The sequence below is a fragment of the Erythrolamprus reginae genome, chromosome 2 (genome assembly GCF_031021105.1).
Source record: "Erythrolamprus reginae isolate rEryReg1 chromosome 2, rEryReg1.hap1, whole genome shotgun sequence".
Taxonomy (NCBI): domain Eukaryota; kingdom Metazoa; phylum Chordata; class Lepidosauria; order Squamata; family Dipsadidae; genus Erythrolamprus; species Erythrolamprus reginae.
This window is the reverse complement of record NC_091951.1, coordinates 319,680,488-319,701,881: the sequence shown is the minus strand read 5'-3', so window position 1 is coordinate 319,701,881 and position 21,394 is coordinate 319,680,488. Positions and strand designations below refer to the sequence as shown.

The 21,394-nt window shown below is 39.8% G+C and overlaps 1 protein-coding gene across 2 annotated transcripts in view; it reads left to right on the top strand.

Moving 5' to 3' along the window:
• Positions 1–21,394, top strand: part of CWC27 (CWC27 spliceosome associated cyclophilin) — a 132,518-nt gene that overhangs the window by 74,354 nt on the left and 36,770 nt on the right. Inside the window, exons 11-13 of one of the 2 annotated variants that reach the window (XM_070743289.1) lie at positions 8,128–8,231; positions 18,379–18,485; positions 20,802–20,905. In XM_070743289.1, coding sequence (XP_070599390.1) covers positions 8,128–8,231; positions 18,379–18,485; positions 20,802–20,905 — 315 coding nt within the window. Of the gene's footprint in view, positions 1–8,127; positions 8,232–18,375; positions 18,486–20,801; positions 20,906–21,394 lie in introns of both variants that reach the window. The other variant, XM_070743288.1, reaches the window with a different exon arrangement.

Here is a 21,394-nt window from a genome sequence, read left to right as displayed (position 1 = left end):
ATATCCACAACCTATGAGTGGTGAAAACCACAGTGTTAGCAGTTAGGCTATCTGAAAGTCTCAAGCAAGTTATATCAGTTTTGCTTCGAAACTTAGACTTCATTAATTTGATTCAGTCTCCCCTAAATGCACATCCAGCATCTCATGGCATATTAACACGTTGTTCCTTTTTTTGAATCATTAAGTTCTTGTCTGCTCTGGATCCTAACAAGAAAGTTTTTATCCTTAGTGGAAGTGACTTCAGTCTGCAAAGTACAGCATGTAAACTTTAATGTCTGGTGACTAATCCACCCTACTCGATTAATATTAAGAGTGTTTTTACATCCTGAGAATCTAATATTAACATAATCCAAACAGGAACTTTGTTTAATAGTGAAATGGGGAGACTCAGGGAGCAGAAATGGGAACAGACTTTCTGCAGCAACTTTGGATGGAGAGAATACTTGGCAATTTTTCAATCTCCATTTTGCATGGTTTATTGATTCTTATATTTTAAGGAGAATGTTACATGAAAGGTTGCTTGAAAAGAAAATATGTCAATTTTCTCAATCATTCAGTTGGATTCTTTTTACTGATTTATAATTCTCACACAGACTGGTTTCAGAGTTTTATTTCATTTTTTTAAATAGGAATTTTGTTCCCTTCCCAGTCACAGTTGTTAAATAATTTCACTTATGGAACCAAAAGCTTTTGTCTTAAAGACATATAGATGAATTTTGGAAAAGCAGTATATTCTATACCATTACAAGATAATGCTACATTTAAACTAGCAATCAGATTACAGATTTCATTAGTAGATAACACCTGCAAAAGTAATTTATAGTACTTTGTTTTTACATTGGCTTCCTAATTTCAATAGAATGAAGATTTGCCTCCAAGGATCATTCTGTACTTTTGTTAATATTTGTAAAACAATGATGAAAAAAGAAGTAATATTTATTTACCAAATAGCAAAGACAAAGACATTCTTCAAGTTCTAGAGTAAGTCTTCTTAGTCTGCCAATTAATCTGAACTAGTCAAAGATGAGGCCTGTTGAGTAAGACATTCTGCCAGCGGGCAGCTAGTACAGATAATAAAGCTATGAATGTCTGAAGCTATGAATGTCAGGAGGATTGGGTTAGGGAGAGGTTTCATGCGCCAATCTGCTGAAGTCAGCTAAATGCACAACCTTGGTGGCAAGTTTCTGATAGGCAGGTAATGTAAACTGTTCAGCAACATTTGAGGGATTTTGATGTGAAATCTTAGCAATCAGTTTCTGGGTTTATATTTTTGCTCATTTTAGTGTAGAATTTATGTGTGGGATTTTGTTTTTGAGACAAGTTTGGTTTTTGGAGTGGCATAGACTTTGTTCTACAATCCATTTGGTTAGTATGGTTATTTGAAACTCAGGAAAACTTGGAGAGTTCTTGTTTTGTTACGTTTGTTGCAATAATAGCACTTTTATATTAATATGCAATAATAGCCCTTTTCGAATAATCCAAAACAGTTATTCTGCAAGAAAATAATAAGGTGTGTTTTGTGAAAATAATAAAAGCAATAATACACAATAATAAAAATTTGCTATGACACTTGTTCTTAGAAACTTCAGAGGAAGATACATACTAGGAAAGTACTTAGTAACTTTTATTCTTGTAGATAATGGTAAGGATTTAATCTTTAATTCATTATAATAATCCAGAATGTAGTGAACAAATAGCTATCAAGGTACAAATATACACTGCTCAAAAAAATAAAGAGAACACTTAAACAACACAATATAACTCCAAGTAAATCTAACTTCTTTGAAATCAAGCTGTTAGGAAGCAACACTGATTGACAATCAATTCCACATGCTGTTGTACACATTCAACTTTGTACAGAACAAAGTATTCAATGAGAATATTTCATTCATTCAGATCTAGGATGTGCTATTTGGGTGTTCCCTTTTATTTTTTTTGAGCAGTATATCAACATATACAGCTCAAATATTTTTTTTACCCTTAAACAAAACATTCTCAAATACCTGGCAGTATAATCTGCTTTTTTACACTTTCCCCTCAGGTAAAAGCAAAATGCTCTATCAATGGATTAGTTTTTATTAAAATAAGAAATAAGATATTAAAATAGTCAATGTGGTATGGTAATTAAGATGTTGGACAGTACTGTTGGGACCCAGCTTTAAGTTTGCCATCAGTCATGTTTATTGTTTAACTTTGAGCCAATTGGACTCTTTTAGCCCAACCTACATCACAGAGCTTTTAATTTTTGCATGTGCATTCTATGAAGAAAAAAGTGCAAACTTTTCTTCCATGACATTTATCCTAAAAATTCCTACTTCTTAATCATGATTCAACTTGCTTTATTATTTCCAATAACGAAACAATTCCAAGGAAAGTGTAATCAAATGTATAATGCTCTGAAGGTTCCTGACGTTTTTCAAATGTTTGTGTATTTCATTGAAGTATAGTTGAACTGGAATGATATATTCAATATATTGGTTTTCTGCATTATGTTTGAGAGTGTTATTTATTTGTTTGTTCTTCTCAAAGCGATTCAGGGCAGTGATATGTTAAATTTTTATGTACTTTATATACTTATACATTCTCAATACAGAGGTTAATTTTTATAACCAACAGTCCCTGACTATCATCTCTGCTACTGGAGCAGAAATATACAAATCAAGTAAGTTCTTGAAAATGGAAAAGGGGTAATAGTTAAGAAATTATTTGCTTCCAACATCTCAGCCCAGGGACATGCTTGAGTGGGGGTTTTGTACAGTTAACAATCTATTTATCTTCCCAACATCTACATTTAATTAAATAAAATTTAAAAGAAAATGTTTGTAGAGTTAATAATCAGTCTCCCATACACAAAGTATGATTTTGATAGGGGAAATAAGTTAATAGTTAAGTGATCTCTCTCACAACACCCCAAATCAAGAACTCACTTGACTTATTTGTTTATGCAGTTAACAACCGATTGATGTTCCCAGGATCTATATTTACTTAATTAAATTAAAAGAAGAAAATGTTTGCAGAGCTGATAATCAATATGATCTTTCTTTCCTAGTCAAACTATGTGTCCTATTGAAGGTATACTTGAAGTAGCAATGACACAATCTTCTTATTGTTTCTCAAAAACATCAAGCTTCAAAAGAGTGTACTAAACCCATAGATTAAATCAGGTAGCATTTAATTGTTCTGCACAAAATATTAATTGTATGACAAATCATGAAGAAAGTCTCCCGCTCCAAACCTCTCCCCCTGCCTTGTCAATAGCTACAATTTCAATTGTGGATAATTTTCAGGAAGTATTTGAACAGATAAGTAAGCATTACAAACCAAATCAATGGCACGTTAACATACAGGTAGTCTTCGACTTACAACAGTTTATTTAATGACAATTCAAAGTTATAATGGCCCTGAAAAAATGACTTATGACCATCTCTATGATCACGTGATCAAAATTCAGATATTTAGCACTGACACATAAATAAACTATTGTTGTGTCCCAAGGCCATGGGATCATTTTTGAGACCTTCTTACAAAGGAAAATCAATGGGAAAGCCAGATTGACTTAAAAACCGGATTACTAATTTAACAGTGATTCACGTAACAACTGAGACAAGAAAGGTCATAAAACAGGGCAAAACTCCTTTAACAAATGTCTCACTCAGCAATGGAAAATTTGGACTGTATCATAGTCAGGAGTCAAGGACTTAATTGAGGTTGGTGCAAGCTGAATGCATTTAAAAAATCACCATATTCTATTTGAGTTGTACTGTAAATACTTAATAAGGGTAAATGTACACTACAGATATGCAAATGTTGCAGTCAGCATTCTAAGAAAGAATGTTGGGAGTGCTGACATTTTGTTGAGATATTGGGACCTCCTCAGAGAAATGCAATTTCAGTGATTTCCTGTGGCTGGGGAGTGAGTGGTTTAAAGTCTGTGTCAATAAATCCACAGTGCTGTTTCACACCCACAAAGAAAAAGCAATGTTATCGTGTATATGCAGTCATATGCATGCTTACTCAGAAGAAAATCCTATTTGAGTTCAGTTTGGCTTATTCCCCTAGTAAATACACATAGCCCTGCAGCATTAGATTTCCACCCAGCATTTTCTTTTCTTTTCTTTCTTTCTTTTTTCTTTTTGCCTAGACAGCTTAGTGACTTCTATTTTTATTCCTGCAAGTTATTATTTTGGCTCTTTGGTAATTAATAAAATATGCCACTGATGTCATCTAAGGATAACGTAACTTCTTATAAGTATTTCAGTTTCAAATAAGAAAAGAAAGGCAAATCTTTTGTTTAAGTCTCATTTTGTCATTGTTGCTTTTATTTATTAAAATGAAGTTGAATTATCATTATGAAAACTGAGAGCAAATAGCTACAGTCAGAGCTAATCCTGGAATGTGCTGTGTTAGCTTAACCCCACAGCACTGACAATGCCCTTTAATGCATCTATTATTTCAGATTTGGCTGCCTGCTCTTGAGTAATGCTCTTTAACTCTATAGTGGTAAATTCTGAATGAATTATCCAGACTGATAATCCCTGGATGTGAAGTCATTAGTTTACCCATAGAAGATCCCAGCATAGAATAGATAACAATACAGAAGCCTCTCTATTGTATTTAACTAAATACCCTGGGGTTAACAGGATAGCTTCTCCATCATACCTGTATCCCTTCACTTTATAGCTTCTGTTGATTTTTTTAAAATTGACTTTAAATTCTGCTTTTGTGAGATTTCATAGACTAGTTTGCAGATTTCAAAATGTAAACACCTAAAGAGCTTTGCTCTAGAAAACAACTCTTAATATTGGAAAGTGAAAGAGGGAACAAAAGGATCGCATAGATTAAACATACATAAAATTGAAACTAAAAACATGGCAGATGATTTATTTTATTTATTTATTTATTCATTTGTCCAATACACAAATACATAGGAATAAAAATAGACATGTAGTAATATATATAAGGGTAAAGTGAACTTAGAGGAGAGGATATATGAAAGAAAGAAAATATACATGATAAGTGAGAGAAAGGAAAGACAATTGGACAGGGGACGAAAGGCACACCAGTGCACTAATGTACGCCCCTTACTGGCCTCTTAGGAACCTGGAGAGGTCAATCGTGGAGAGTCTAAGGGAGAAATGTTGGGGGTTAGGGGTTGACACAATTGAGTCCGGCTATGAGTTCCACGCTTTAATAACTCGATTGTTGAAATCATATTTTTTTACAGTCAAGTTTGGAGCGGTTCGTATTAAGTTTGAATCTGTTGCGTGCTCTTGTGTTGTTGCGGTTGAAGCTGAAGTAGTCATTGACCGGTAGGACATTGCAGCATATAATCTTGTGGGCAATACAGTAGTACCTCGACTTACGAATTTAATTGGTGCGGGAAGGAGGCTCGTAAGTCAAAAAGCTCGTATGATGAAACATTATTTCCCATAGGAATCAATGGAAAAGCAATTAATGCGTGCAAGCCCAAAAATAAGAAACCGTCCACCACCACCGAAGGAGGCTTGAGCCTCCCGATCCTCCCGATCCTCCCCGCCCCTTTGCCATGCATGTCATCCTGCATGCAGGATGCCATGCAGTCAGGAAGGTCATCCTGCTCCCCCCGCCAGCCAAAAACACAAAGGCTGCGGAGGGAGGGAGGGAAGCGGGGCGGCAGGCAAGGCGACTGCCTCTCCGTTCGCCAAGCACCGCGGCGCTCACCGCCTGTCCCTGTCAGCGTCCCAGCCCCAGCCACCTTCACCCGCCCGGACAACCGCCAGAGGGGCTCCTCCGGAGGGGCGCACGGGGAAGGGCTTGAGCCACCGCCTTCTCCTTTCCCCATGGGAGCGCCGCACCTCTTATCTGCCCGGCCTGAGAGGAGGGACGCACGGGGGCTCCAGAGGAGCCCCATCCCGGGCAGAGCGGCACACCTCTTATCTGCCCGGCCTGAGAGGCACAAAACTGGTGCTCATGCCGGGCGGCCCGCCTGGAACGCCAGCAATGCCGCCGAGCCGATTGCCGAGCGGGGGCGGGGCGCGGGAGGAGGCGAAGGCGCCGCCGCACTGGCCCCCTCAGGGCGGGTGAAGGTGGCTGGGGCTGGGACGCTGACAGGGACAGGCGGTGAGCGCTCGTATCCCGAATGTGGGCTCGTAAGTAGAACAGAAATATCTCTCCCCTCCTAGCTCGCATCTCGAAAATGCTCGTATATAGAGCAGCTCGTATGTCGAGGTTCTACTGTACTCAAATCGTGTTTTAGGCGCCGTAGTTCTAGGCTTTCTAGGCCCAGGATTGTTAGTCTATTTTCGTAGGATATTCTGTTTCGAGTGGAGGAGTAAAGGGCTCTTCTGGTGAAATATCTTTGGACATTTTCAAGGGTGTTGATGTCTGAGATGTGGTATGGATTCCAGACAGATGAGCAGTAGTCTAGGATGGGTCTGGCAAAAGTTTTGTAGGCTCTTGTGAGTAGTGTGAGATTGCCTGAGCAGAAGCTGCGTAGGATCAGGTTAACAACTCTAGAAGCTTTTTTGACGATATTGTTGCAGTGGGCTTTAGCACTTAGGTCATTTGATGATGATGAAGATAAAGATAATTTATCAAATTTATAGGCCACCTGAGCTTGCTGTTGCTTTTTTAAAAAATTTGGTGCTAAAGGCTCATCTTTATTTGTGTATAACAGGCTGACATGCCATTTTCCTTTGGTTTTCTTGGTAATTACTAGGAAATTTTACTTTGCTTATTTTTGTAAATGAATTTTGGAACTGGAGTGCCAGACCATTCTGTAAAAATCTTTGAAGCTATTGCAGCCTATAATCCAGAGGCCTTCAAACTTGGCATAGCTGGCTGGAGAATTCTGGGAGCTGAAGTCCACAAGTCTTAAAGTTGCCAAGTTTGGGGACCCCTGCTATAAGCCAAGGTTATCTTTCTAGGAGCAGATGTAAGAGGCGTTCACATATTCTACTTCAAAGTATCCACTGGGAAATAGTTATTAGTGTTGTGGTGGGCTCTGGCCCAGCTCCTGCCCCAGGGAATGTGGAGGTGGGTGCAGGAGAAACTTCAACATGCCACAGGCCTGTGTTATTGCTGACAGAGTCAGTTTAGAGTTTAGTTTCCTCGGACGAAGAAGAAGGTGGGAGTGACTCGGCAGAGGGGGGCTTGGCACACAGCCCAGGCAGTCAGTCTCCCTTATCTTCCATTGATTCGGATGAAGACGTTTTGGATATACGCAAGCACAGAATTATGTGTAGAAGAGACCAAGTAAGGACATAATATAGGAGATAAGAGCGCCCACCTGTGTTTGCGTGGGGCTCCAGTAATTAGGGCTGCTGCTATAAATAGCAGCATGTGGGTTTGGCCGTTGTGGAAGAGTATCCAATCGCAGTTCATCAGGAATCCTGGGTTGCTGGTTTCTGGACTTTGCTTGTTGATTTTTCACACCTTTGAAAACAAAGCAGAGCAACGTGTGTGTGTGTCTCACTTAGTTGGAAGAAGGGGTGTGAAGTTTCTTCACAGCTGCTAGCTAAGTACTTAATGACTGCTTAAGGTTAATTGTACAGACTACCCGATTGTTTTGGGACGAGTGCTCTTTGCAATACAAAAAGAGTGCTTAGTTTATTTTGAATTTTGGGATAAAGAACATTGTTTTGAATTTTCACACGTTTGTGTGTCTGAAATTTGTACCCTTGAATTTTCGGAAGGCTCCTACCAGAGAGCCCGGCAGAACAATTAGTATGTTTTATAATAATCCTATATTTAAGTAATGTGTGTGTAATCATTTCATAGGGATCAAAATGAAAGAGGTATTATAATGGTGATTGTAATCTACCAGAACAGTTGTTTGGTTGCTTCAGTTTTAAAAAGCACCTGAAAAATTTTACTGGTTGGAACTTAGTAAAATTAAGATCCCTTTATAATGTCCAGTTAAGATGTTTTCTTTAATAGTTCAATTTCCTGTTATATTAGCAGAGTTTCTGCCTATACAAATTTTGAAATTGTGCAGGCTGAAGACAGTTGACTTCAGTCAAACCTGACAGAATCAATTTATGATTATCATGTCTGAATACAGATTTGTCAACTATTAATTTTGTGTCTATTTCCCCCTGATTTTCTTTTTTAAGAAAATTGAATTTATCTAAACATTGTTCTCTGCAGTGAGGAACTACGGAAGGAAGTTCGCCAATTGAAGCGTGAACTAATAAAGGCAAAACAAAAGAAAGAAGAAAATCCCTCCAAAGTGAAAGAGGATCAGCTTGAAGGTAAAATATGAAGCAAAGCAAGAATATGATTCTTGCAATCGTATTCTAACAAATAAAATACATTTTTAAAATAAAGCACGATGTTAAGTTCGGCTTCATCTAAGAAAAGCTAATTTTGATGCTGGTTTTCCCAACAATTTATTCGGTATGAGTTAGGTAAACTGAGTTTTGCCTCCCTAGAATCGTAGGTTTCAGCAAACTTGTATTAGCAGGGAAAGGGGGGGGGGAAGAAATTGTTATTTAATTAAGTAATGATAGCTATCACTATGCTTTCAAACTCCTTAGAACAGATGGCACGCGGAGCTATATCTGCTGGCACACAAGCCGTTGCCGTAGCTCAGCTCCAACATGCATGTATGTGCAAGCCAGCTGATTTTTGGCCCGCAAAGAGGTTCTGGGAGAGCATTTTTGGCTTCCAGAGAGAGCCTCCAGGAAAGACCCTCCTCCAGCTCCAGGGAAGCCTTTGGAACCTGGGGAGGGTGAAACACAAGCCTATTGGGCCAACCAGAAGTTGGGAAATAGTCCGTTTCCAGCCTCCAGATAGTCTCCAGGGGGCGGGGGAAGCTGTTTTTGCCTTCCCCAGGCATTGAATTATGGGTGTGGGCACTTGCGCATGCGTGATAGCGTGCATGCACGCTCTTTCGGCATCCGACGGAAGAAAGGTTCGCCATCAGTCTTAGGAGAACATAACATTCTCATGTAATGTTTGGCTCATTCCTTTCCTGTTATCTTCTTTGACAATTTCAATTGCTTTGAATATTTTTTGCTACTGCAAGACCAGGAAACATCAAATATTATGTTTGTTACTCTTTTCTGTTTTTGTTGTTTTATAATACTGCAGCTAAACCATCTGATTTTTTTTTAAAGGAAGGCATGTCATTAAAAACCTCATGAATCTAATTTAAATGGTGGGGTTGTTGATGGTATTTGTACCATTTCTTGGAAATTATGAATATTGTGGTACATTGAAACTTAACAGACATATTCATGATACATTTTTGAAGGTCAAATCAGCAATAACCATAACCTAAGGTGGGGAAAGCAGACATTTCTAGTTCAGACTTCTTTTTTTTATCAGCAATGGGGGGAAACTTAATGAAGGAGAGAAGCAACTTGGAACTAAGGAGAAATTTCCTGACAGTCAGAACAATTAATCTGTGCAACAGCTTGCCTCCAGCAGTTGTGAATGCTCCAACACTGGAAGTTTTTAAGAAGATGTTGAATAACTATTTGTCTGAAGTAGTGTAGGGTTTCCTACGTAAGCAGGGAGTTGGACTAAAAGACCTTCAAAGTCCTTCCCAACTCTGTTATTCTATTCTATCCTATTCTATTCTATTCTATTCTATGTAGCATGCTGGTACATATAAGCCCAATTGTTCCCACTTTGCTTATTCCTTCATGCAGAAAGTATAAACAGCAAGGCAGTTTTATATTAGTTTTTACAGATTTACAAAATTTAATCTATTTCATCAAGATTAACAGATCCTGGATATTATAGTAATAATTATTATAATGTATCACTTCCTGTTTTCATTTGAGTAAAGAGAAAAAAATGAGAATACGCATAAACTTAAAGAAGCCATTAATGTTGCTATTATATATCTAACATAACTATACATAATTATACAAGTAAACAATGAAGACTGCCGATCTTGTGCTATAGGAGGCAAAAAAGAAGAGGTATTCCAAAAGATGCAGATAGACTATAGCAGGGATGGCGAATCTTTTTTTCCCCTCGGGTGCCGAAAGTGTGTGAATTATTATTATTTTGTTATTATTTATTAGATTTGTATGCCACCCCTCTCCGTAGACTCAGGGCGGCTCACAACAACAATAAAACAATTCATGACAAATCTAATAATTTAAAAACATTAAAACCCCATTATTAAAGCAGACATACACACAAACATACCATACATAAACTGTATAGGCCCAGGGGAGATGTCTCAATTCCCCCATGCCTGATGGCAGAGATGGGTTTTAAGGAGTTTACAAAAGGCAAGGAGCGTCGGGACAGTTCTAATCTCCAGGGGGGAGCTGGTTCCAGAGAGTCGGGGCCGCCACAAAGAAGGCTCTTCCCCTGGGACTCGCCAAACGACGGGATCCGGAGAAGGCCAACTCTGTGGGACCTAATCGGTCGCTGGGATTCGTGTGGCAGAAGGCGGTCCCGGAGATATTCTGGTCCGATGCCATGAAGGGCTTTATAGGTCATAACCAACACTTTGAATTGTGACCGGAAACTGATCGGCAACCAATGCAGACTGCGGAGTGTTGGTGTAACATGGGCATATTTGGGAAAGCCCATGATTGCTCTCGCAGCTGCATTCTGCATGATCTGAATGCTCACTATTGCGCATACACGAGTTCCCACACTCATAATTCAGTGCCTGGGGAGGGTGAAAATGGCCTCCCCTGCCACGCCAGAGGTCCTCTGGAGTGCAGAAATGGCCTGTTTCCCAACTTCTGGTGGTGCCACTAGGCCCGTTTTGTCACCCTCCCCAGTCTCCAGAGGCTTCCCTGGAGCCTGAAGAGGAAAGAAATGCCTTCCCCCATCACCCCAGAGGCCCTCTGGAGGCCGAAAATACCCTCCCAGAGCCTCCGTGCAGGCCAAAAATCAGCTGGCCAGCCTGCACATGTGCACTGGAGCTGAGCTAGGGCAATGGTTCACGTGCCAGGAAATATGTCTCTGTGTGCCACCTGTGGCACACGTGGCATAGGTTCGCCATCACTATAGTGTCTATCAAATCTAATGGAAATAGATACATGAAAAAGATTGAAACTATTCTATCATTTAGATTCATAAGCTAAAAAGGGAAATTTGTGCCAACCAGTAGAAGAGAATGCCCCAAATCACAGTATTGGATTATAAGCAAGAGAAATACAGAAGGTTTAGTAAGTACTGGTGGTTCCAGGGTTCATGAGGGATTCTTCTTCAGTTATTTTGGCAATTCAGCTGGAATATCTGTTAACACTGGGCACAAATTCAATAGCACAGCCTTTTCCCATTTATGTACAGTAGTGAGGATATACTTGTTTTATTCTGGGGGGTTTATTTCTTCTTGTAATGGCTTGCCATAAATTAGTCTGAATTACTTTGTTGACCTGGTTGATCCAAAATATGGTAGATTTATTTGTTTGCTTAGAAAGCCCTCTAAATTATATTTCTAAACCATTCTCTTGTGGCTTTGAATATAAGTGTTTGATTCAAATTAGCATCCAATAAAGCTGAATCCTATACAAATAAAGATTTAAACAAATGTTCTATTCCTTAGTCAATTCCCTTTTTTGGTGCATTATCAAAACAACTGATGTGAAGTGCAAAAATGTAGGGTAAAAGCAATTTGAGTTTTGGGAATAAAGACAAAGAGTAAAATTCAACATTTGTTGAACGTTTGTTGCGTATACATACATGTATACATACATGCATGCATACATACATACATATGTTTTCATAGATTTTCATGGGTATAGGTATGTATGTAGCTTTGTTTGCTCGAGCATGAAGCCAAAGGTACCAGTCTGCAGATGACGAGTAGGACCTCGTCAAAAGGTCACCAAGATTCTATCAATCTTACATGGGAAAAGATCTGAATATGCCAAGACCTACATATATATGTAAGTGTGTGTGTGTATGTATATGTCTTTCTATCTTGTCACCCGGCATAGCTGGGTGACTCGACAGAAAAACATATATATAAATAAAGTCTCCCTTTATTTCTTTATCAGTTCTTTACAAGTTTGGAATATATGTATGTAACATATTTTTGCTGATATTGAAAAGGAAGGGAGAGTACTATACATCTATTTTGGGCTTATTTGCCTTCATCAGGTGGCCATACCCTTACTAGGATTTGAACCTGAGGCTCTGCCTTGTAAGGCAGTGGCCTTAGCCTCTAGGCTACAGGCTCATCTTCTGTATCAGCTTCTACCAGGGAAGGGTTATGTTCAATTTTTTTGTCGAGTCACCCTCGTATATTAAAGGAGCATCACAGCTTCCTTTTTTATCCCTCGGTCCCACTAGGGGCCATATTCAATATACCAGGTTGACGCGACAAAAAAAGAATGAAGCTCGGGAAAGCTGTACTTTAACCCGGTGGGAAGGGGGGGTTTTTTGGGCGGGGCGGGGTTGTATCTTTTCCCCGGCGTGTCCAAGCTTCGTTCTCCCACTTCAGATTGAACAGCCCCATGAAGGCTAGGCACGCTTGCTCTCCACCCCTCAATTCTGAGGAAGAGAAATGGGGGGGGGGGAGGAGAAGCGTAATGCCCTCAGATGGAATCTCCGTCCTGCCCTCCAGTTGTCTTCCTGTTGAAATGCTTAACAGCCCTCTAAAAAGTTTTCCAATGTAAAAATTAATTCAGACAAATGAAGTAAGTGCCAAGTAGTTTAATCTTTTTATAATCTCCTAGATCCATGATGGGCGGGACGGAGATTCCATCTGAGGGCATTACACTTCTCCCCCCCTCCCCCATTTCTCTTCCTTCCCATGCTGTCACTTCAGCGTGGGAAGGAAGAGGAAGCAGGTAGTAGTAGCAGCAGCAGCAGCCGGCTTTCACTCAAAGTAGCGGGAGGTTCCCCCCTCTCGCCTACCTGGGTTTCTCTCTCTGGCACAGTGTATGGGAGGCAGCCTCGCGCCGGGTGTATAGGAGGACGTGCTCCTCCTCGTCGCCTCAGAGTCCCTCTTCTTTTTTTAACCCTTAAAGTTTTGGATTTATTTGATTCACCTCACTTCACCTTCTTCCTTCGACAGCGACTGTTCTCCTCCTCCTCTTCTTCCTCCTCCTCCCACCCAAATTCCGAGCTTTTATTTCTTTTCTAATTGGTTTGAACACATTATTTGCTTTTACATTGATTCCTATGGGAAAAATTGCTTCTACTTACGAGCTTTTCTACTTAAGAACCTGGTCACGGAATGAATTAAGTTCTTAAGTAGAGGTACCAGTGTATATAGTTTTATTACTGCACATCCTGATACATTGTCTAAGTTTCTGCCATTCTGCTATTAATTTTGAGTTTTATGAGTCCCTTGACCTCAAAGCTGCTGTGATACACTTTAAAACTAAATATAATGGTCTTTTTCATAACAATCGTGTATTATTTCCTTGGGTTCTTTTTTTAAAGAACATATTCTTCGGCCAGAAATAATTTTGCATTTTCTTTGAAGAAAATAGTTGGCCCTTGCTTCAGTACTTGTCAACACTGTCCCATTAGATTATTACATATAAGATGTATAGGTGAGGAAAATAAGTGCCTGGGGGCAGATCACAATCTGCCTATTAGATGCAAGCATATAATGCATGTTGCTACTACTCCTTGGTTACCATATTTTGGCCCATCAATAATGCCCTTCCTGTGAAATATATCTACGTTATATAAAACATTATTGCATTCTTACCCATAAAATCAGGAAGCAATATTGTTTAAAAAACAATTTTAAATAGCTTAGGAGATGCAAATATTTTTAAAGCAACTTTAATTTCCAAATTTCCATAGCAGTTAAGTTAGAGATCAGAGCAGCAGAAGCACAAGTGCAAACAGTTTTTAAATATTTTTGGCAACTAATTTTGTGTTAGGAGGAAGGAAAAGTACTTCTCGTTTTGTGTTCATTTGTGGTTTTCTCAGGTAAAATAATAGAATTTAAACAGGAAATCTCTCAATTAAGATTGCAATAGTCTGTCGCTAAAAAGGTAAGTTCTGAAGGCAGCACCATTCAGCAATCCATAGGGCTAATAATTGGCACTAAATGAAAGAGTAATTTAGATTAAGTATTACTGAAAGCAGGAAATCTCATCTTGCAGATAAAGGAAAGAGGAAGCATTTGTTTCTTATCTATATGATCTAGTGCTGGTTTTAATGTAACCATGTGATTTCCTGTCACCCTTTTTAAATGAATTGCATTATATTACATTTGTATTTTTCTTACTTTTTAAAATTTAGTTCCTGTATGTGTATTACTGAACAATGACCTATAGCAGTGATGGGCATAGTTCCCTCTAAGCTGAGCAGTGAGCAATCGCTCACTTAAAAATCATCACCAACTCAGAGTTTTCCAAACCTGCCCAGAAGCCGAGAGGGAAAGAGTGAGAGGGAAGGAGAGAGAGAGGAAGAGAGAGAAACAGATAGAAAAAAGAGAGGAAGGAAAAGAGAAAGAAAAAGAATGGGAGTAAGGAAGAGAGAAAGAAAATCAAAATCTAGTTTGAAACTAGCTCAACTATTTAAGTGGCATTTTGATATTGATAGAGTTGCCCTATTATGAGCTCACTGTTATAGACACACAGTACAGTATTTTATTTTGAAATTCTCTGAGGCAAAACAGGGTGGGTTTTTTATTTGTTTGTTTGTTTATTTGTTTGTTTGTTTATTTATTATTTCTGTGCCGCCCAGTCCCGAAGGGACTGCCGCTCAGACACTATACTTTTCCGCCCACCCCCCCAAAAAATTAGAGGAAACACTGGTGATGGTGAATCTTTTTTTCTCGGGTGTTGAAAGTATGTGTGACCCTGTTCCCTTTATTTTTTTGAGCAGTATATATTCAAAATTAAACCCACTTTGCTGGAAATATAAAAAAGGGCATGGTACCTTCTTTCACACATGGTGGTTGTGCCCAGAAGCGAAGAAATATTGGAAAAAACTACACTATATTTATTTATTTATTATTTATTATTTAGATTTGTATGCCGCCCCTCTCCGCGAACTCGGGGCGGCTCACAACAAAAAATATAAACAATCGTACAAATCCAAATAAATTCAATAAATTTAAGTATTTAAAATAGTTTTAAAAAGAACCCCACTATATTAACAAGCACACACACAAACATACCATACATAAATTGTACGTGGCCGGGGGAGGTGTTTCAGTTCCCCCATGCCTGACGACAAAGGTGGGTTTTAAGAGCTTTACAGAAGGCAGGGAGAGTAGGGGCAGTTCTAATCTCCGGGGGGAGTTGGTTCCAGAGGGCCGGGGCCGCCACAGAGAAGGCTCTTCCCCTGGGGCCCACCAACCGACATTGTTTAGTTGACGGGACCCGGAGAAGGCCCACTCTGTGGGACCTAATCGGTCGCTGGGATTCGTGCGGCAGAAGGCGGTCTCGGAGATATTCTGGTCCGATGCCATGAAGGGCTTTAAAGGTCATAACCAACACTTTGAATTGTGACCGGAAATTGATCGGCAGCCAATGCAGACTGCGGAGTGATGGTGAAACATGGCCATACCTAGGTAAGCCCATGACTGCTCTCGCAGCTGCATTCTGCACGATCTGAAGTTTCCGAACACTTTTCAAAGGTAGCCCCATGTAGAGAGCGTTACAGTAGTCGAATCTCGAGGTGATGAGGGCGTGAGTGACTGTGAGCAATGAATCCCGGTCCAGATAGGGCCGCAACTGGTGCACCAGGCGAACCTGGGCAAACGCCCCCCTCGCCACAGCTGAGAGATGGTTTTCTAATGTGAGCTGTGGATCGAGGAGGACGCCCAAGTTGCGGACCCTCTCTGAGGGGGTCAATAATTCCCCCCCCAGGGTAATGGACGGACAGATGGAATTGTCCTTGGGAGGCAAAACCCACAGCCACTCCGTCTTATCCGGGTTGAGCTTGAGTCTGTTGACACCCATCCAGGTCCCAACAGCCTCCAGGCACCGGCACATCACTTCCACCGCTTCGTTGACTGGGCATGGGGTGGAGATGTAAAGCTGGGTATCATCGGCATATTGATGATACCTCACCCCATGTCCTTGGATGATCTCACCCAGCGGTTTCATGTAGATGTTAAATAGCAAGGGGGAGAGGACCGACCCCTGAAGCACCCCACAAGGGAGAGACCTCGGAGCCGACCTCTGACCCCCCACTAACACCGACTGCGACCGGCCAGAGAGGTAGGAGGAGAACCACTGAAGAACAGTGCCTCCCACCCCCAGCCTCTCCAACCGGTGCAGAAGGATACCATGGTCGATGGTATCGAAAGCCGCTGAGAGATCGAGGAGCACCAGGACAGAGGATAAACCCCTGTCCCGGGCCCGCCAGAGATCATCCATCAACGCGACCAAAGCGGTTTCCGTGCTGTAACCGGGCCTGAAACCCGACTGCTGGGGACCTAGATAATCAGCTTCTTCCAAGGACCGCTGGAGCTGGAGCGCCACCACCTTCTCGACAACCTTCCCCATAAAGGGAAGGTTGGAGACTGGACGATAGTTGTTAAGTACGGCTGGGTCCAGGGAGGGCTTCTTGAGGAGGGGGCGCACAAGCGCTTCTTTATAGAGTGATGGAAAAACTCCCCTCCCCAAGGAAGTGTTGGTAATCTCCTGGGCCCAGCTCCGTGTCACCTCGCTGCTGGCCGAGACCAACCAGGAGGGACACGGATCCAGTAGACAGGTGGCGGAACTCACAGCTCCAATTTGTCTACAAGAATTAATAGGGTCACAAATAGAATATATCCCAGAAATTTTCCTTCTATGAATATTTAAAGGAAAATACGATAAAAATTCTAAATAACTGATTTTACATATTATGACCGCAGCCAGGATCCCCTTTGTGCAAACCCACCAACCGAGAGTTTGATAATCAAAACAATATTTGAATGCACGGAGATGGATAAGTTAACAATAGAATTTAAAGGGGGAAAAAGATTCGGATTATTATGTAATATAGGAAAAGTGGTATGATTAGATTGATTTTTTAAAATTGTTTTTATAATGTTTTTAGATGTTGTATGCTGCCCAGAGTTCAGAAGGAGTTGGGCGGCCTATAAATTAAATAAATAGAAAAAAAATTAACAGAAGGATGAAAAGAAAGTATATAAAAAAGATGTAGAACTAGACAATATTGCAAGACAATACACAAAATGTATTAATATGAATGTAATGTACGTAAAAGGTTTTAGATCTGCCTAAGAAATTACCATGACATGTAAAAAGAGAAAAATGCAATAATGAATTTTTTTTAAAAATCCTCCTGAGCTTTTCCAATATTCCTGCAACATATGGAATGAATAAACTCAGGAGGATTTTCAACCAACACAATATACAGACACATTTCAAACCCCAAAATACACTAAGGCAGAAGCTTATCCACCCCAAGGATAAAATACCCAGAAACGAACTGAGCAATGTGATATATGCAATTCATTGCAATGAGATATGTACAGATATGTGCATTGGAGAAACAAAACAACCTTCATAAGCGCATGGCACAATATAGGAGATCAGGACAAGATTCAGCAGTCTATTTGCATTTGAAAGAGAAAGGTCACTCTTTTGAAGGCAGCAAGTACCATATTCTGGACAGGAAGAACTGCGGTTTTGAAAGAGGCCATCTACATTAAGATTGAACAACCAACTTTCTCTGAACAGAAGGCGAGAGTGACCACCTATCTCCTACTTGCCATAGAATCCTTTCAGCAGTTCCAAGAAGATTTGACACCCATTTGCATTATTCAGATGGCTCTAAAGGCACAGATAAACCTTCAAATTGCCTCAATGACTTTCAGAAAGAATGTAAATGAGCAGACGATTACAAGGAATATAAATACTACCATCCTCCACCATTTGGTCAGACCTGAAGAAGCTTCTTGAATAAGAAGCTAAACATTTTGAAGGAAAAAGTCCAAAAAAGCATTTTTGGGACTAAGATGTATATGTAAAATGACTACCGCACAAATCCCAGCGGCCGATAAGGTCCCACAGAGTTGGCCTTCTTCGGGTCCCGTCGACCAAACAATGTCGTTTGGCGGGTCCCAGGAGAAGAGCCTTCTCTGTGGCGGCCCCGGCCCTCTGGAATCAACTCCCCCCAGAGATTAGAACGCCCCCACCCTCCTTGTCTTTCGCAAATTACTCAAGACCCACCTTTGTCGCCAGGCATGGGGGAGTTAGAATATTCCTTCCCCTAGGCCATTACAAGTTATGTATCATTTGTTTGTGCGTATGTTTGGTTTTTATAATAAGGGTTTTTAGTTGTTTTATTAAATTGGATTGTTACATGTTGTTTTTTATCATTGTTGTTAGCTGCCCCGAGTCTGCGAAGAGGGATGGCACACAAATCAAATCAAATCAAATAAATAAATAAATGAATGAATGAATAAATGAATAAATAAAGTAAACTTACATATCACAATTATCTTTGACTAAAACGTGTGTTTTCTTTGGTTTCTAAATGGAGAAGAGGAAGCTCCTCCAAACAGCATTGTTGCAGAATATCTTGAAGAAAAGAAGAAATATGAAGCATTGAGGAAGCAGCAGCCAAAGAAAGGAAGCTCTCGTGAAGAACAGGTAAGTGTTGTATTTACCCAAAAAGAAAAAAGACTTTGATTTACGATCATCTTTCATTCACAAAACAAGATTAGAAGGAACCAAATAATCTAACTCTGTATCTACATTTCACAAATATCTAAGGCAACTCTGTTCTTTTACATTCTAAAGGAGGGGGGAGAGAGGGGTTTAGTTTTATTTCATCTTTTTCTTTACAATTATATTGAGTGCCGAATGCTTACAATACATTTTAAAGTAAATTAACACATCTAGGGTCTTGACACCATATCAAAATAGTGAAAGCAGAAGGCTGGAATTTTTTGTTATACCTTTTTAAACAGTATACTGCATCTTCACGGAGCGATATTCAATACTTATTTTAGAGCTAGTGAAAGTCTACCTCTTTCAAAGCACACACTAATGATTGCTGGTTCATAAACACATGTTCAGATCCTTCTTTTTGGTTGTGCTTTGTTTCGAGTGATAAATTATCTTTCAGTGACAGACAGAGTCACTGTCATCTGCAGCGGTAAGTAGACAAATACAGTGGTACCTCATCATACGAACTTAATTGGTTCCAGGAGGAGGTTCGTAAGGTGAAAAGTTCGTAAGATGAAACAATGTTTCCCATAGGAATCCATGTAAAAGTAAATAATGCGTGCAAATCCTTCAGGAAAATCCCAAACTTTAGAAGGGAGGCGAACAGAGGGCAGGGAGGAGCAGCTAAAGGGGGCGGGTGGAAGAAGCAAGGCTAGGCTAAAGGGTGAGTGGGAAGGAAGAAAGGCAAGGGGGGCGCCCCTCCCTTTTCTTCAAAAGACACCGTTTCAGTGCCTTTGCAAGCATGCAAAATCTTTACTCCTCCAAGCTGCCCCTCCCTTTTCTTTCTTGAAAAGACACCTTTTCAGTGCCTTTGCAAGCATGTTGTTCTCTGCAAAACCTTTCCTAATCCAAGCAGCCCCTCCCTTTTCTTTCTTAAAAAGACACCCTTTCAGTGCCTTTGCAAGCATGTTGTTCTCTGCAAAACCTTTCCTAATCCAAGCAGCCCCTCCCTTTTCTTTCTTCAAAAAAGGGGAAAAAAAGAAACCTCTTCATCCTAGCAGCAGCTGCTTGGGTTCGTAAGGTGAAAATAGTTCGGAAGAAGAGGCAAAAAAATCTTAAACACTGGGTTCGTATCTTGAAAAGTTCGTTAGAAGAGGCGTTCGTAAGATGAGGTACCACTGTATATGAAAATGTCTTTTCTTAGTTAGTTATACTTTGCAACTTTACTTGTACCTGATTCAGCACATGCTGCTATTTATAGAGGAGAATATTTCATCAGACTAATAGGTCATTGATGAACTCTCTGTTGTATGTCCAACCTCCATAATAGGATCATAGACACAGTCTCTGACTGAATGGTGGAGAATGGAAGCATTTATATTCCTCATAGTCATCTGGTTGTTAGTACGCTGATGCCATTTGGAGGTTTATATGTACCCTCAGGATCACTTGAATAGTGCAAATGGGTATTGAACATTCTTGAACTGGTGAAAGGACTGTCTTGTAAACAGGAAGTTTGTGGTGTTGTATTCGTCTCCCTCTGTTGAGAGGGGGCAGTCTTAATGTAGAAGACCTCTTTGATTCCTCTCTCAAACCTGGTCATATAAATTATATATTAGTATAGGGTACATGGTTGTTAGAGATTGCCATTGTAAAATGCATACTGTAAAACTGTACTGTCACTTAAAGAGTTAACTTGTACTTGAAGAGTTAATATTCAAGGCTGTTTCATCACTTCCTCATTGAAGCTATAAAAGCTCATTATTCTGTTCAGTCATTTCTTTTTACTTTCGCCTGAGAGGTGGGGGAGTTGTGTTTAAGCTTCGTGCTTGTATAAGCTTTGTGCTTTTATCTATATTGTATTTTAGCTTCGTGCTTATTATCTATATTGTATTTTGCTTTGTGCTAATCTTGTAATTGTTCAGTGTGTATTATTCTGTATTTGCTTCGTGCTTATTCTGGATTGTTTATATTTTGTTTATATGTAAATAATACTTATTTAACTAAGTCTGTGTCTTGGCTTTATCACACATCCACGCTCTGTTAAAATTCTCTGCTCGGTATTGTCGAAGGTTTCATAGCCTAGCTAACCGAGACAAGCCAACATTATATATATAATTATATAATTTATATGACCATTCTTCCATTCTCCACTATTCAGTCAGAACTAAGGATGCTTCTTGGATGAGAAAAAATATTTTCAAGAAAGAACTAAGAAAATCCATCTGCCTTTTGTAAAAGCACCTTTGTGTAAGTCAGAGCATTGGGCATGTGTTAAGCATCATTTTTTAATTCCAGACACTGGCATTACTGAATCAATTCAAATCAAAGCTGAACCAAGCAATATCTGAAACAGCTGATGATGAAGAACCTGAGCCTGAAGTGGAGGACGATGAAGGATGGTGAGAAACTTATGAATTCAAAACAACTTCAAGTACAAAATACAGAATAGAAAATATTTTTAATTTCTATCTTCAGGATTTTAATTTTCTCTTCTCAATAACCCTAATCTAATTATAAACAAATTTGTTTTATGCAAGGATGTTTTTTTTCCTTAACAAAGAGGTAAGGGGTTTATTTCATCTCTACCTCCACTTTCAATAAACCTAAATAAGATTGCCATTTCCTTTCTACAATTACTTAATAGCGTAGAAAAAACTAACTTTCCTACATCAGAACTAGTGAAGCTTATAAGCTGGTTTACCCTTTACCCACCCTAAATGTTATAAATTTAATTACACAAGTTGAATGATAGGTTTAAAATCTATCCTCTCCCAGTGGACTCCAGCAGAAATCAGGAGACTGAATTGTAGTCCTTGCTTAGGCACAAAGCCATCTGGATGACTTCTGCTGGTCATTTATTTTCAGCCTAGAAGGTAGTGGCAAGCCAA